General features: G+C 39.1%; 1 protein-coding gene across 3 annotated transcripts in view; it reads left to right on the top strand.

The window, feature by feature from the left end:
- The window catches only part of LOC133579562 (uncharacterized), a 96,188-nt gene that overhangs the window by 42,284 nt on the left and 36,404 nt on the right, over window positions 1–17,500 (top strand). For 2 of the 3 annotated variants that reach the window (XM_061934055.1, XM_061934045.1), the window contains exon 2: window positions 8,911–9,110. In XM_061934055.1, coding sequence (XP_061790039.1) covers window positions 8,921–9,110 — 190 coding nt within the window. In that variant the 5' untranslated portion in view covers window positions 8,911–8,920. Of the gene's footprint in view, window positions 1–5,410; window positions 5,508–8,910; window positions 9,111–17,500 lie in introns of those variants that run through there. The other variant, XM_061934059.2, reaches the window with a different exon arrangement.

The following is a 17,500-nucleotide window of genomic DNA, read 5'->3' as shown; positions in this document are numbered from 1 at the left end:
GCTGGCATCAAATTCTAAAGTTAATGATTATTTGCAAAAAAAAAATGTTTATCAGTTTTGAACATCAAATATGTTGTCTTTGTAGCACATTCAACTGAATACGGGTTGAAAATAATTTGCAAATCATTGTATTCCGTTTATATTTACATCTATTTATTTACATTATTTACTTTTTACTTCCAAAGACATGCACCTGGGGATAAGTTGATTGGCAACACTAAATTGGCCCTAGTGTGTGGATGTGAGTGTGAATGTTGTCTGTCTATCTGTGTTGGCCCTGCGATGAGGTGGCGACTTGTCCAGGGTGTACCCCGCCTTCCGCCCGATTGTAGCTGAGATAGGCTCCAGTGCCCCCCGCGACCCCAAAGGGAATAAGCGGTCGAAAATGGATGGATGGACTTTTTACTTCTTAAATTCGATCTCAATTCTGTACACTGGTGCTGGAATTTTAATTTTCCTGAGGGAACTCTCCTGAAGGAATCAATAAAGTACTATCTATCAATCTATCTAACACAATTTCCCAACTCATATGGAAACGGGGTTTGTATGTATATATACATATTTGTGTGTATATATACTGTATATGTGTATATATATACAGTCGTATACTGTATATGTGTGTGTATATGTATATATATGCATATATTTGTATGTACAGTATATACAGTATGTGTGTGTGTGTGTGTTTACATATTATAATAATATAATGAAAATATATTTAATAAATATTAGAATATAATGTTAAGAGTATGTGAAAGTTCAACTCCTAATTTGTTCACTTCCGTGACAACCTTTTTTAAAGCTTTGTAATCAATCAGAAATATCAAGCAGTTAAAAGTCAAATGGATAAGTGTGGAGAGAGGGTTTTGCATTTTTCCCATCATACCTTGCAATGGATTTAAATGGGTGTCATTTTAAATTTAATGGTGATGGGACGGTTTTTTTTGTTTTCTTTCTTTTTTTTAAAATAATATCCACAAAGTTCAGTGAGCAGGTTGGGTTATATGGGACCATGTGTGTTGACTTTTTGTGCTGGTTGAATTTTTCTTTTCTGCACCACGACGAGGAAAGGTTGTTTAGATTGGGTCATACAAGTAATTGCTGTGCTTTCAGTGATAGGAAAGTGGGCATGGGCATTGACTTGATTTTCTCGCATTATTCACAAAATGGTGCCAACATGCCACCTGTTAGACCAGGGGTCGGCAACCCGCGGCTCTAGAGCCGCATGCGCCGCCCTAGTGGCTCTCTGGAGCTTTTTCAAAAATGTATGAAAAATGGAAAAAGTTGAGGGGAAAAAAATATATTTTTTGTTTTAATATGGTTTCTGTAGGAGGACAAACATGACACAAACGTCCCTAATTGTTATAAAGCACACTGTTTATATTAAACATGCTTCACTGATTCGAGTATTTGGCGAGCGCCGTTTTGTCCTACTAATTTTGGTGGTCCTTGAACTCACCTTAGTTTGTTTACATGTATATCTTTCTGCAACTTTCTAGGACGTGTTTTATGCCACTTCTTTTTCTGTCTCATGTTGTCCACCAAACTTTTAACGTTGTGCATGAATCCACAAAGGTGAGTTTTGTTGATGTTATTGACTTGTGTGGAGTGCTAATCAGACATATTTGGTCACTGCATGACTGCGAGCTAATCGATGCTAACATGCTATTTAGGCTAGCTATATGTACATATTTCATAATTATGCCTCATTGGTAGCTATATTTGAGCTCATTTAGTTTCCTTTAAGTCATATTAATTCAATCTATATCTCATGACACACTATCTGTATGTAATATGGCTTTTAATTTTTTGCGGCTCCAGACAGATTTGTTTTTGTAATTTTGGTCCAATAAGGCTCTTTCAACATTTTGGGTTGTCGACCCCTGTGTTAGACCCTTGGGTATTTAAATTTAATATTAAAGCGCACAGCCAGGTTGCTTTTTGACATTTAACTAGTGTTGTTGTTTGGTCACTCCTGACTGAGATGCAGTTTTGCTTGGTCCGCTATCAGTGCTGCTAGACCGAGATACTGTGTAATATGGCACCATTGGATTTTAGTGAATTGGTGCCTGGTAGGACCGACTGCATACGGTCCGTGCCAAAAAAGTACCGGATTTGGTACCTATCCGACTTGTACTCTTTTTTTCGTTTGGTTGTACACGTGTACATTAAATAACAAATTCTGTACGGAATGGACGGAAGACAGCAAAGAGCTCTAATTCAGGTCAGTGAATATTTTGTATTATGAAACTGCTCCAACAAAGCAAAGGTTTTTTCGGACGAGCATACACTCAGGATTAGAAGGTGCCGATTTAGATCTCTTTCCTTGTAATCATGAAATTGTTTTGGGAGTAATTATCATTTCATGGCTTTCGAAGAGGAGCGATGAGGAAACGCCGTGAAAACAAAACAAAGGACGGTAGAAACGGTGTCCACTGTACCGCGTCCTTCCCTTGGGACAATGGCCTACAGTTCCTTGGACCGCATGCCCTCATACTGGCTGCTGGCCATGGTGTGTGAATGTGTCTGTATGGATGTCTTTGATCATGAGCGAGACAGTCACTTGTTGTGCTGGGAGGATCAACACAGCCGAGAAAAAAATAGGTGGTTTTGTGATACAGTACAATCATTTTGCAGTATTAGTTAAAAAAAACACAAAACCAAGCGTTTACTGGGTTGTACGACATTTTTAAAAACAAGACATAGGTATAAAACAATTATTATAATATGGAGGGAAGGAATAGAACTTTATTGTCAAGAGCGGATCATGAGATCGACAGGCGGTGCGGCGTCTTCAGTAATGCGGACGCTGTATCGATCTGTTTTTGGTGAAGAAGGAGCTGAGCCGGAAGGCACAGCTCTCAATTTACCGGTCGATCTACGTTCCCATCCTCACCTATGGTCATGAGCTTTGGATTATGACCGAAAGGACAAGATCACGGGTACAAGTGGCCGAAAATAGTTTCTTCTGCGGGGTGTCGGGTCCTCCTTCAGAGATAGGGTGAGAAGCTCTGCCATCCGGGAGGAGCTCAAAGTAAAGCCGCTGCTCCTCCACATTGATAGGAGCCAGATGAGGTGGTTCGGGCATCTGGTCAGGATGCCACCCAAACGCCTCCCTAGGGAGGTTTGTAGGGCACGTCCGACCGGTAAGAGGCCACGGGGAAGACCCAGGACACGTTGGGAAGACTATGTCTCCATGCTGGCCTGGGAACGCCTCGGGATCCCCCAGCAGGAGCTGGACAAAGGGGCTGGGGAGATGGAGGTTTGGGCTTCCCTGCTTAGGCTGCTGCCCCCGCGACCCAACCTCTGATAAGCGGAAGAAGATGGATGGATGGATGTCATTTCACTTAAAAATTAGTTTTCAGGACAACCCGTCCAAGAACAGACGCACAGTATACAGGGATAGACAGAACAGGAAGACTAATGGTTCGCAACCAAGCGGTGCCCCATAGAGAGGTAGGGAGTAAAGTTAAACATGGGCCCAAACTCAGCTTCTGTTGGGGAATGGGCTCAGTTTTAAACCAGATAAAAAAAACCTTAAGTGACATAATCACAATTGAGCACATGTTACGACATACAACGGGGACGGTGTTGTCGCATTTTACACTTCATAATGCGCCACACATCAATGGGAGACAGGTTTGGACTACAGGCAGGCCAGTCTAGTGCCCGCACTCTTTTACTACAAAGCCACGCTGTATTAACACGTGCAGAATGTGGCTTGGCATTGTCTTGCTGAAATAAGCAGGGGCGTCCATAAAAAAGACATTGCTTGGAAGGCAACATATGTTGCTCCAAAATGGTGCCTTCACAGATGTGTAAGTTACCCATGCCTTGGGCACTAATACACCCCCATAACATCACAGATGCTGGCTTTTGAACTTTGCGCCTATAACATTCCGGATGGTTGTTTTCCTCTTTGGTCCGGAGGACACGACGTCCACAGTTTCCAAAAATAATTTGAAATGTGGACTCGTCAGACCACAGAACACTTTTCCACTTTGCATCAGTCCATCTTAGATGAGCTCAGGCCCAGCGAAGCCGGTGGCGTTTCTGTGTGCTGTTGATAAATGGCTTTGCTTTGCATAGTAGAGTTTTAACTTGCACTTATAGATGTAGCGACAAACGGTAGTTACTGACCGTGGTTTTCTGAAGTGTTTCTGAGCCTTTCTATCATGTGGTGATATCCTTTACACACTGATGTTGCTTTTTGATGCAGTACCGCCTGAGTGATCGAAGATCACAGGCATTGCCGCTTACATGCAGTGACTTTTCCAGATTCTCGGAACCTTTTGACGATATTATGGACCCTAGATGGTGAAATCCCTAAATTCCTTGCAATAGCTCATTGAGAAATGTTGTTCTTAAACTGTTTGACAATATGCAGACACATTTGTTCACAAAGTGGTGACCCACACCCCATCCTTGTTTGTGAATAACTGAGCATTTCATGGAAGCTGCTTTTATACCCAATCATGGCACCCGCCTGTCCCCAATTAGCCTGTTCACCTGTGGGATGTTCCAAATAAGTGTTTGATGAGCATTCCTCAACTTTCTCAGTCTACTTGTGCCAGCATTTTTTAAACATGTTGCAGGCATCAAATTCCAAATGAGCTAATATTTGCAAAAAATAACAAAGGTTTGAATGTTAAGTATCTTGTCTTTGCAGTATATTCAATTGAATATAGGTTGACATTTTTTTTGCAAATCACTGTTTTCTGTTTTTATTTACGATTTACACAACGTGCCAACTTCACTAGTTTTGGGTTTTGTATGATTTATGACAACAAAATAGTGAATAAATTAGGGATGTCCCGATCCAGGTTTTTGCACTTCCGATCCGATACCGATACTGGCCGATACTGGCCTATCAGAGCATGTATTAAAGTTTAAAGTTATTTAGCCTACTTAGTTGTCAGATTCATGTTTAGTACTCTTGATAAACGGATGTTGCTTTATTGTAACACTTTAGCATTAGCGGCATCGCTAGTTGCTAAACATACAAACTAAGCATAGTAAAACAAAAACGTACTGTACAATTTCCTCTCTCCCTGGGATGCCAACCGACAGGACGATCACATAATCCCGTTTAGATGAAGAATCAGTCACAATCCTCATGTAGGAAAAAAAAAAAGTTGTAGGAACAATCGTCTTTTTGTGTCTTTTTCGCCATCTCGGGGGATGTGAAAGTGGACCAGTCTGTCTGTCCATGGCCACATTTGTCTACTAGCAGGTGAGAGATGCATGAATTAGAATCTAGAATTAACTTTTAGCAAGTTTGAGACCAAACAGAAGCAGCCGTTGGCTTAGTGTGTCAACAATAGCTCACTACAATGAATGCGCCGCTAAAATAGTCCGTCTGCGTTAGCGCTTATAATAACAATATCACTCATATTTGGTTAATTTTCAGGTCACAACATGTAAATGGAGGAATGTTGGCGCTTTCTGGATGTTTTTAGAGAGTATAATGAGCGCAACAGAGGACCCTCCATCTGTCGAATCAATTGGTAAATATTTATTTACGATTTTGAATGCATTACATTGTACATTCTACATAACGGTTAAAAACAACAACAACTGGCTGCTCAGTTGCCAGAATTTTATTGTTAAAAGAATCCCGGTACTGTTTTTCCATTTATAGTAAAACACTGTAAAAACAACAACCATAAATTTTACGGTACAAAAACTGGCCACTCAGTTGCCAGAATTTTACAGTAAAACAACAGTGGTAGGGATTTTGCATTTACAGTAAAACACCGTCAAAACAACAATGACGATAGATTTTATTGTAAAATTGTAAAAAAAACTCTGTCGCCAGAATTTTACCGTTAAAAAAACCCCATTGTACTATTTTTCCATTTACAGTAATATACCGCAGAAACAACCATAGATTTTACGGTAAAAAAGTGCCCGTTTATTTGCTAGAATTTTACTGTAAAAAATAGTGGTGCCATTTTTTGTAAGAAAACATAAAAAACGGAGTATATAAAAAAATATATATAGATCAAAGCATTGGCAATCGTATAATATTATGATGAGGTAAACCTTGTTTATATTTATGTTCATGAATTCCTCACTGTTACAACGGGCCTCTGAGAGTAGCCGTAACTCCAAATCAAATCAATCAAATCAAATCAACTTTATTTATAGAGCACATTTAAAATTTACCACAGGGGTAGCCAAAGTGCTGTACAATGAACAGGTTAAAAGATAAAACGAGTACCGAGCAAACACAACACAACACAAACAGAACACGATCAAAAAAATAAATAATTAAAATAGAATTAATAAAAACATAAAAACAGGATCACAGCAGGTGTATTATGGGGCGCCATTGCAGGATGGATATCACTCAGTGTTAAAAGCCATGGAATAAAAAAAAGTATGTTTTTAAGAGAGATTTAAAAACAGGAAGAGAGGAGGCTTGTCTAACACTCAGGGGTAGGTCGTTCCAGAGCTTGGGAGCAGCAACGGCGAAAGCTCTGTCACCTCTAAGCGTCAGCCTTGTGTCAGGGACCGTCAACAGCAGCTGATCGGCTGATCTTAAGGATCGGGTGGGGCAGTAAGGCTGAAGGAGGTCGGAGAGATAGGTTGGCGCGAGGTTGTTTAGACATTTAAAAACAAATAAAAGGAGTTTAAAATGTATTCGGTAACGCACAGGGAGCCAGTGAAGGGACGCTAAAATAGGGGTGATGTGCTCACGTCTGCGGGTCTGTGTTAGCAGACGAGCAGCAGAGTTCTGCACGAGCTGCAGGCGGGCGAGGGAGGCCTGGCTAATGCCAACATACAGGGCATTGCAGTAGTCAAGACGAGTCGAGATAAAAGCGTGGATTAATTTCTCAAGATCATGTCTTGATAGAAGCGGTTTCACTTTCGCTATTTGGCGTAATTGATAAAAGCTTTTTTGAACGACGCTGCTGATTTGTTTTTCGAATTTAAAATCTGAGTCAAACTTTACCCCCAGGTTTGTGACACAGTCGCTGAGATACGGGGTCAGAGTGCCGAGGTCAACGTTGGGGGAGGGAGAGCGACTTGGACCGAACAACATAACTTCTGTTTTATCTTCATTTAGGCTCAGGAAGTTAGCTGAAAGCCAGACTTTGATGTCGTGCAGGCAGTCAATAAGACGTTGAACCGTGTTATTTTGTGCCATGGGAAAATAAATCTGGCAATCATCGGCATAAAAATGAAATGCAATACTGTACTTCCTAAAAATAGAACCAAGGGGGAGAAGGTAAAGCGCAAATAAAATTGGGGCAAGGATTGAGCCCTGGGGGACCCCATGTGGTAAAGGAGCTGTGGACGACATAAAACTGTCTACTTTTACACAAAAACTCCTGTCGGTTAGGTACGACCGGAACCAGTTGAGGGCGGCGCCCTTAATGCCCACACAGTTCTCAAGACGAGTGATTAAGGTGGCGTGGTCGACGGTGTCGAACGCAGCAGACAGATCTAAAAGCACCAGGACAACATATTTACCAGAATCAGTGGACAGGAGGATATCGTTAAAAACTTTTAGAAGCGCTGACTCTGTGCTGTGGAGGGCTTTAAAACCGGACTGGAACAGCTCAGTGATACCATTATCCTCTAAGAAGGGCAACAACTGACTGTAGACAACCTTCTCTAATATTTTGGAAATGTATGGAAGATTAGAGATAGGTCTGAAGTTAGAGAGGAGAGAGGGATCGAGGCTGGGTTTTTTAAGTAGAGGTCGTACCACTGCATGTTTAAACTCTACTGGAACTATTCCAGAAGAGAGGCTACTATTGATAATGTTAAGGACACTTGGTCCAATAGTAGCAAGTACCTCCTTAAACAGGCGAGGTGGGAGGGCATCTGCAGGAGAACCAGAGGGCTTCATATGACTAACTGTGTCACTTAAAAAAGAAAAGGACACCGGCTCAAACTGATGGAAAACAGAAGAGAAATGCAGAGGAACAGAAGGGTCATATGAAGGCTGAGATAGACTGGCTCTAGTTGACACAATTTTGTCAGTGAAAAAATTGAGACAATTTTCACAGAATTCAAAAGAAGCATCAAAACCAGCAGATTTGGGAGCATCAATGACAGTGTTAATAGTTTTAAACAGAACTCTGGGGTTGTTACAGTTAGAAGATATAATCTGAGATAGATATATATTCATTTCTGCTTTTACAGTCATCTGAAAGGAAAACAGGCTTTCTTTAAAAATGGCAAAGGACACATGCAGCCTGTCTTTTTTCCATTTTCTCTCTGCTCTTCTACATACGCGCCTGGCAGCCCGAGTGACGTCATTCAACCAGGGCTGAGGCGTGGCTTTAGCGCGGCGGCATTTGAAAGGCGCGATCGTGTCCAGTGTTTGTAAACAGATAGAGTTGAACCCAGAAACCAACTCTTCAGTATTCAGACACACAGATGCTGCAGAATTATCATCACAAAGAGTCGAAAAAATAGAGGAGAACCGAGCAGGAGACGAAGAATTAAACATGCGAGAGCGTTGGGGCGGTGCGCACAATTTAACTGGACACTGCGTGGCAATATCAAACAGGATCGGCATGTGATCAGAGAACACAGCGTCGCAAATGTCCAAATTAAAAACACACAAACCATACGAGAGCACTAAATCGAGTGTATGCCCGCGTTCATGTGTAGAACCACACACAGACTGTACAAAGTTAAATGAGTCGATTATATTCAGGAAGCTCCTGGAAAGCGGCTCATCTGGACAGCAGGTGTGAATATTAAAATCACCCAAAGGGGAAACCAGTTTGACATCCCTAACTAGAGTGAGTGTGTACTTCTTTTCATTTCTATGAAGAACGTGGTGTGTGAGAGTCGGACAGACTGTGAAGTGGTTTGACGAGGAAGGTGACACCGGTCCTATTCTGAGTATGACAAACGATGGCGTCTGTCTCCCTTTTGTTTCTCCAGTTAGACAACCATGGACTTGAGGCTGACAGATGCTCTGGGTGGCGGTGGAGGTGCTGTACCAGGTGGAGCTCCTGCCGATGCTTTGCTGAAGAGAGACTTTATGAGCGCACTGGAGAAGGAGAGCTATGACGACAAGGTGGGAGAGAAAATGTCCAAAAGTGACTACCGACCTCTCTTAGACGGAAAGGACAACAAAAGTGGTGAGTGGCTAGAAACATAAAATTATACGACTAGAAGAAAACATTTGATTACATTTGTTTAATTTATTTATTTGTTAAATGGAACACAGCTCATGAATAAATATGTACCGTACTTTCCAGACAATAGAGCGCACCGGTATACAAGCCGCAAAATTTTAGGGAAATATTTTTCATATATATGCCACACCGGACTATAAGCCGCAGATATATACGTTGTGAAATTAGTGATTTACACATAAATATTTTGTAGATGTGTGTTTACATACCTTAACTGTTTCCAAACGGTGCCTGTAACACGGCAGTACAACGGCTGATCAAACAAAACAGAAGTCATCGACATGGACCCACTAGCTGCGGAAGCCAGCGCTCCAATCAGCTAAACAGACTCAATAACTCCACGGTGATGTTTTGGGGAATTTGCAAAACTAAAACAATGCCATTGTAAGTTAACAATATTAACAGAGACACTCGTAAACGTGTTAGCATATTAACTGATGCTTATGACTCTAGTTTCATTGCATTACCATAGCACGTACAAATATGCATGAAAACACACTTCGACATACATTACATATGGGCATACTTGCCAACCCTCCCGAATTTTGCGGGAGACTCCCGAAATTCAGCGCCTCTCCCGAAAACCTCCCGGGACAAATATTCTCCCGAAAATCTCCCGATTTTCAGCCGGAGCTGGAGGCCACGCCCCCTCCAGCTCCATGCGGACCTCAGTGAGGACAGCCTTTTTTCACGACGGGAGGACAACAGGGTGACAAGAAATAAATCATCCAAACTAGAGATAAATTGTATTATTATGTTTATCTTACCTACAAATACATATATTTATTAATTAAAAAAACAAAAAAACAACTAAATACATTTTTACTATATTTTGCTAAAAACATTAAAATTAATTGTATTTTTTCTGACTCCTTATTACATCCAGCCATAGAATTATACATTAAAATAAACATATTTGAAATAATTAATTTGAAATTATCATAATAATTCATTTAAAATGACCATATATAATTATTAAAATAATTGCTTGTTTATCAACAACTTTAGCATTTTATTCATTATTACATTTTGAAGCTCTCAGAAGCCAAGTTATGTTATATTCCTTAATATTTATTTATGCAAGTTTGAAGTATCAATTATCTAAACACAGTTTTGTTTGCCTATTTTCAGGATGTAGATATATATATATATATATATATATATGTATATATATATATATATATATATATATATATATATATATATATATATGTATGTGTGGGAAAAAAAATCACAAGACTATTTCATCTCTACAGGCCTGTTTCATGAGGGGTGGTACCCTCAATCATCAGGAGATGAAAAAATCTCCTGATGATTGAGGGTACCCCCCCTCATGAAACAGGCCTGTAGAGATGAAATAGTCTTGTGATTTTTTTTCCCACACATACATATATTGCGCTCTACTACGGTATCGAGCACTATTTTTTGGATAACCTTATTATGACATATATATATATATATATATATATATATATATGTATATGTATGAAACACTTGACTTGGGTGTATTCTGGCTGTCAATATACTCCTCCCCTCTTAACCACGCCCTCAACCACGCCCCGCCCCACCCCACCCCCGACCACGCCCCCACCTCCCGAAATCGGAGGTCTCAAGGTTGGCAAGTATGCATATGGGTCGGTTTAGTAAGTAAAAATTGTTTTAGTTATATTGCAAAAAACGTTGCTTGGAGTGATGAATCCATACGAGTAGAAACGGTATAGACGGCTAGAAGACAAAACGGCACATCTATTATGGTTGAAAGCACGAAACGGAAGGACACTGCAGCACCTGCAAACTCGTCCAAAAGATGGCGCCATGACACACAAAATAACACACCATTTTAATATTGTTTGCATGTTTTTTTTTTAAATAAACTATTTGTATCATGGCCGTTAGTGAAGAGAAATACTTACATTTTCAAAGCGTAGGAAAAAAGTAACCACTTATTGTCCGGAATTTACGGTAAATATAAATGTGCCAAATTGTAGCCATGGGCTCATTTCCAACTGCAGCCCCGGCAGGTTGATGATGTATAAAGTATCTGATACATGTCATCTTTGTGAAGATGGTTTTAATCTGTCGCCCGGAAAATCATGACTGTATATTTGAATTGTCATTACGCATGTTTTACTCCCGTCACGCACAAACTGGTGTCCAACAGTCGGCGACAAATGTAGTTCTGGTTTGATTTATTTGGAACATGTACACAGTTACAATATGGCACATCACATCCACTACGTGCGAAAAAGAACAGGCATAAGCACTTTTTTTTAAAATCCTACCCATTTTTCATTTCACAGTAAGTTCCCTACTTCTTGGAAATTGAACAATTTTGGTCCCACTATTGAACACTGGGGTACGCCTCAAGATATATTTAGTTTTGACTCAGCGTTTATGGCCACACAACACCACACATAATAACCATGTTGGTTGTCCACAAGTGTTTCATTTTTATTCGTGAATTTGTCCAATCTTTTGTTGAACAGTTTGTGAAACTAAGGAAACAGGTGTATAGTTAGTAAATTGGTGTTTGTTTCCAGTCGTATACCTTATACTTACATTGGAAATTTAATGAGGAAAATTACCGTATTTTAATAGCTTAGTATTTTATTGACCTTACTGACTGTTTTAATCTCACCCAGTCTGGATCCCTTAAAGCGGGGGTCGGGTCTTTAGCGCCGCCCTAGTGGCTCCCTGGAGCTTTTTCAAAAATGTATGAAAATGTAAAAGGATGAAGGAATCCTACTTGTTAGAAAGCCCACTGTTTACATTAAACATGCTTCACTGATGACCGTGGCGAGCGCCATTTTGTCCTTCTAATTTCGGCTGTCCTTCAACTCACCGTAGTTTGTTCAACATGTACAACTTTCTCCGACGCTGCCTCAGAAAGACGTGTTTTATGCCACTCCTTCTTTTTCTCATTTTGTCCACCAAACATTTTATACTGTGCGTGAATGCACAAAGGTGAGCTTTTTTGATGAGTGTTGAGTGCTAATCAGGCATATTTGGTCTGTGCATGACTGCAAGCTAATCAATGCTAACATGCTATTTAGGCTAGCTGTATGTACTAATGCATCATTATGCCTCGTTTGTAGGAATATTTGAGCTCATTTAATTTCTTTTACTTATGTCCTCTGTGTATTCGATTTATATTTGCATGTCTCATGACACATTATCTGTATGTAATATTGGCTGCATTTCTGATAGTTGTTTGTGTGCCATGTTGTTCCAGACCACAGCAAACGTTACCTAGCTTGCACAGATTGTAATAAATCCATTAGAAGAAGACAGCCAGCTGTTTCCTTTAACTTGGACAGACACATCTATACCTTTGACCATTCTAAGTCAGTCATTTCCAGGAGTTATCTCACCCTCTGAGAAGCTTCCGTTTTACGAATGTTTTCCAATGTTGTAAAAATGTGTAGAATAAATATTACATTTCAACATTTCTGTCAACAAAGATTTGCTTCAGCCTGCGACACAGTCATTTGATAGTTGGTTAATATAGACACTTACATCATGTATTGCCTTTATTATAACACTTATATAAGACTTTTAAAGGCATTTTGATAGTAGGCTAATATAGACAATTACATCATGTGTTGTCTTCATTATAACACTTACATAAGACTTTTAAAGGCATTTTGATAGTAGGCTAAAATAGCTAATATAGACAATTACATAATGTGTTGTCTTCATTATAACACTTATATAAGACTTTTAAAATCATTTTGATAGTAGGCTAATATAGACACTGTACTAATAACACTAAAATATGGCTTTAAATTTTTTCAGACAGATTAGTTTTTTGTATTTCTGGTCCAATATGGCTCTTTCAACATTTTGGGTTGCCAACCCCTGCCTTAAAGGAACACTTGCTGGACCTTGTGTTGCCGTTTGGTTAAATCTTACATACATTTTGATGCATGTATTTTTGATTGCTCTCTTCAGTTCTCTGGTACGCTACGCTGCCTTAAAGTAGCAGTAGAGTGGAAAAATAAGTTGCCTCTATATTGAAGCTATTATCATATATCTCTGATTTATGACACCAAAAGACTTCCAAATAAATAGATATGATCAAAATAGTATCGATCTCACGGAGATTCCCGAGCCATTTTGAGAGATAATGAGCTAACGTGATCTGTGACGTAGAGGAGGAACCACAGACCTCTTCCCCATCAACAACAATGCTAATCAAGCAGACTTTGTGACAGCCAAAAACGATTACTTTGGGGAAAATGATGATCCAGAACCTTATATTTTTGAGCCCGAACACAAAGAGTGAGCGGAGTGATGCATGCAGTTTTATTGTGACACTATAGCATTAGCAGCATTGCTAGGTGCTAAACATACAAACTAACCATAATAAAACAAACACTTTCTGTAATATTTCCACTCTCGCTGGGATGCCGACCGATAGCATACTTGCCAACCCTCTCGGATTTTCTGGGAGACTCCCGAAATTCAGCGACTCTCCCGAAAACCTCCCGGGACAAATTTTCTCCCGAAAATCTCCCGAAATTCAGGCGGACCTGGAGGCCACGCCCCCTCCAGCTCCATGCGGACCCTCCAGGTCCGCATGGAGCAATGTTGTTGTAATATATTGAGTTGGAGGCAATAAACAGGCGAGGGGATGAAGTACGTCTCTTTACTGTAGACTTCAGAACAGACTCACACACTTGACGTCAGGTGCGCAACACCACGTAAATCGTTGGCCAACCAAAAAGTAACCCCAGTACGCTATAGCCAACATTCACCAGGAGATGGCAACAGACAAACATAGATCACCCAAACAACCCAACCAAAAAATGCAGCAGCTCAATTAAAAAACTGTACTTAGCCACATTCTTTTTTTTTTTTTAGTACTGAACTCTTAACCCTCATTTGTAAACAATAACATGCTTATTATACAAACAGTATTTGTACGACTTTAACACAGATTTTTATACTGTCTTCAGAGATTCAGTTTTTTTGGTGGTACTCGAAACCTTTCTGGGTAACTGCGGATCACTGGTGGGGTTTTTGTTGTGGGTGATCTGGGTTCTGATGATGGCAACTCAGCAGCGCTTGAATATGGTTCAATGATGAGACTAGTTTGTGTCTGACTCACTGATGGTCCTGATGATGGAACTGAAACAGCACTGTCCAGTTGTACTGATGGCACATTTTCTGCAACTGGTGAAGACTAGATAACTGGCAGTCTCTCCATGTTTTCTCGCCATGGTAACATGTGATCCACATGCACTGTGCGCTGTCTCTGTCCCTCTTGAGATATATATATATATATATATATATATATATATATATATATATATATATATATATATATATATATATATATATATATATATATAGCTAGAATTCACGGAAAGTGAAGTATTTTCTTATATATATATATATATATATATATATATATATATATATATATATATATATATATATATAAGAAAATACTTCATATATATATATATATATATATATATATGAAATACTTGACTTGGTGAATTCTAGCTGTAAATATACTCCTCCCCTCTTAGCCAGGCCCCCGCCCCACCCCGACCACGCCCCCCACCTCCCGAAATCGGAGGTCTCAAGGTTGGCAAGTATGCGATAGGATGTTCACAAATTTCCGTTTAGATGAAGAATCAATCCCACTCCTCATGAAGGGTTTAAAAAAAAGTTGCTGCAGCAAGTGTCTTTTTGTGTTTTTTTCGCCATCTGGGGATGTGAAAGTTGACCAGCCTGTCGGTCCATGGCCACATTTGCCTACTAGCAGGTGAGAGATGCATGAATTATAATCGAGAAATAACTTCTAGTAAGACGAAGCAGCCGCCGGCTCGATGTGTCAACATTAGCAGTGCAAGATAGCATTATCTCACTGCTATCAATGCGCCCCTAAAATAGTCTCTGCGTTAGCGCTTATATTAACAATATCACTCATTTGATGAATTTTCAGGTCACGACATGTAAATGAAGTATTGTTGGCGCTTTCTGGATGTTTTTAGAGTATAAGGAGTGGACCCTCCATCTGTTGACTCAATTGTTGGAATATTTATTTACGACTTAGAATGCATAAAAAAGCCAAGCATATGTGTTGTCTTACATAAGCATTGCGAATGATAAACAGCACATCTCTTTTCAGTTTTTGCCAATTTCTAGTATGACTGATCTAATAATACGGTCAGACTGCAGAAACGTTACTCCGGTGACATAGAATCCACGGAAATTACTGATGGTTTTTGGAGAGGAATATTCAAAATGCAATTAGTAATAATCAGTGTTGTTGCTGAAGGGAAACATTTGAAATTAATGCTCCGCCAGATGCTTAAAATTATCAAAATATGTCAATATTACATGTTATTATAAATGTTACTACATTACAAATATGCTTACATCATGTATATAAAACCTTAATGGAGGTGTTTGGATGTGTCTTTAAGAGCTTTATAGGCAGAATAGAGCGACTCTTGTAATCTTCATTGTAAGCTGACTTTTGATGGCATTCATTTACTATTTAGAATGCATTAAAAAAAGAAAACGTGTTCCCGTCTTACGTAAGGATTGTGAACAATAGGCAAAATTCCCAAAAAGTGCAGTTTTTTTAGGGCAGCACACGCCGGCATGTACTGTACTTGCTGCTCGCACGATGCAAACATCTTTTGATACAGAATGATATAACGTCACGGTTATTGACTTGGAAGTGAGTCGGTAAAAAAGTCAGTGGCGGTGAAGTCGCTACAGATGCTTCAGTTTCTTTCAAGGTGAGTTGGAGCAATGTTCGCTGATGCATGGTAACACTTTACTGCAGTATATTTACTCTGTGGGTGTGTGTGGGTGCCTTTTTTCTCCCTTTAAAGGGGAACTGCACTTTGGAATTTTGCTTATTGTTCACAATCATTATGAGAGACAAAGAAGACATGTCTTTTTTTTTTTTCATTTTTAAAGTTGATAAAGGGACAAGCAGTAGAAAATGGATGGATGGAAGATGAAGATAAAAGAAACGCTTAAAAGATAAAGTGACTCCTAGTTGTAGCATTCAAAGCCCCTAAAACAACTGCAAGTATATATATATATAATGTAGTAACAGACACCTTCATAATAATATGTAATATGTACAATATACACATTGTAAATATATATATATATATAATGTAGTAACAGACACCTTCATAACAAAATGTAATATGTACAAAATACACACTGCAAATAAATATCTAATGTAGTAACAGACACCTTCATAACAATATGCAACATTTGCAATATACACACGGCAAGTTAATATATAATGTAGTAACAGACACCTTCATAACGATATGTAATATGTTTTATATACACACTGCAAGTATATATATAATGTAGTAACATACACCTTCATAACAATATGTAATATGTACAGTACAATATACACACTGCAATTATATATATGTCGTAACATACACCTTCATAACAATATGTAATATGTACAGTACAATTTACACACTGCAATTATATATATAATGTCGTAACATGCACCTTCATAACCGTATGCAATATGTACAATATACACACTTCAAGTATATATATAATGTAGTAAGAGACACCTTCATAACAATATGGAGTATGTACAATATACATCCTGCAAGTAAGTATATAATGTAGTAACACACACTTTCATAACAATATGTAATATGTACAATAATTACCGTATTTTGGTCATTTTAATCATTGCCGGAACTAATTCCTTGGCACATTTATTTACGTTTCCATAGCAACGCGCGTCCGACTTCTGGCAACAAATGTGTGTGTGTTCTAATCATGGCAGGCAACGAAGACGACTATTTTTGGACAAATGAGAATTAACAACCTTATCTTATCGAAGCTGAATATACGGAGGATGAACTACTGCTTCTAGAAGCGAGCACAAAGGAAGAGTGAAACATTACAGCAGACAAAGGAAGCCGATAGAGTGAGGTGAAAGTGACTCGGAGATGTAAAATGTGGAATTTGAAGCCATACTATCTCGACATAAATAGAGTGATTACCCAAATAAACCGGAAAAAAACGTCCCTGGCCAGCTGGACCAAACAGACAACTGTCCATCGAGTGAGTCACTATATTATTATTGACCATGATAAACGTGGCACGTCATGCGTGTTATTACTACAGTACATACACTGTCTGGCTAGCTGTGTACAAACAAAACATGAAATAATACTTTACACACACTGTAATATGATTGTTCATGTTTTTCACTCAGTACAGATTGGTGTTCTATAATAGTAATAGTCTAGCAGAAACTGACTTTTTGTTGACATCTGTAAAGAAACAACAAATAATGAATATTGGATTTTGAA

This window comes from Nerophis lumbriciformis, linkage group LG03, assembly GCF_033978685.3.
Source record: "Nerophis lumbriciformis linkage group LG03, RoL_Nlum_v2.1, whole genome shotgun sequence".
In the NCBI taxonomy this organism is placed as follows: Eukaryota; Metazoa; Chordata; class Actinopteri; order Syngnathiformes; family Syngnathidae; genus Nerophis; species Nerophis lumbriciformis.
Note: the sequence above shows the minus strand (reverse complement) of the source record. Positions and strands in the feature narration are given on the sequence as shown.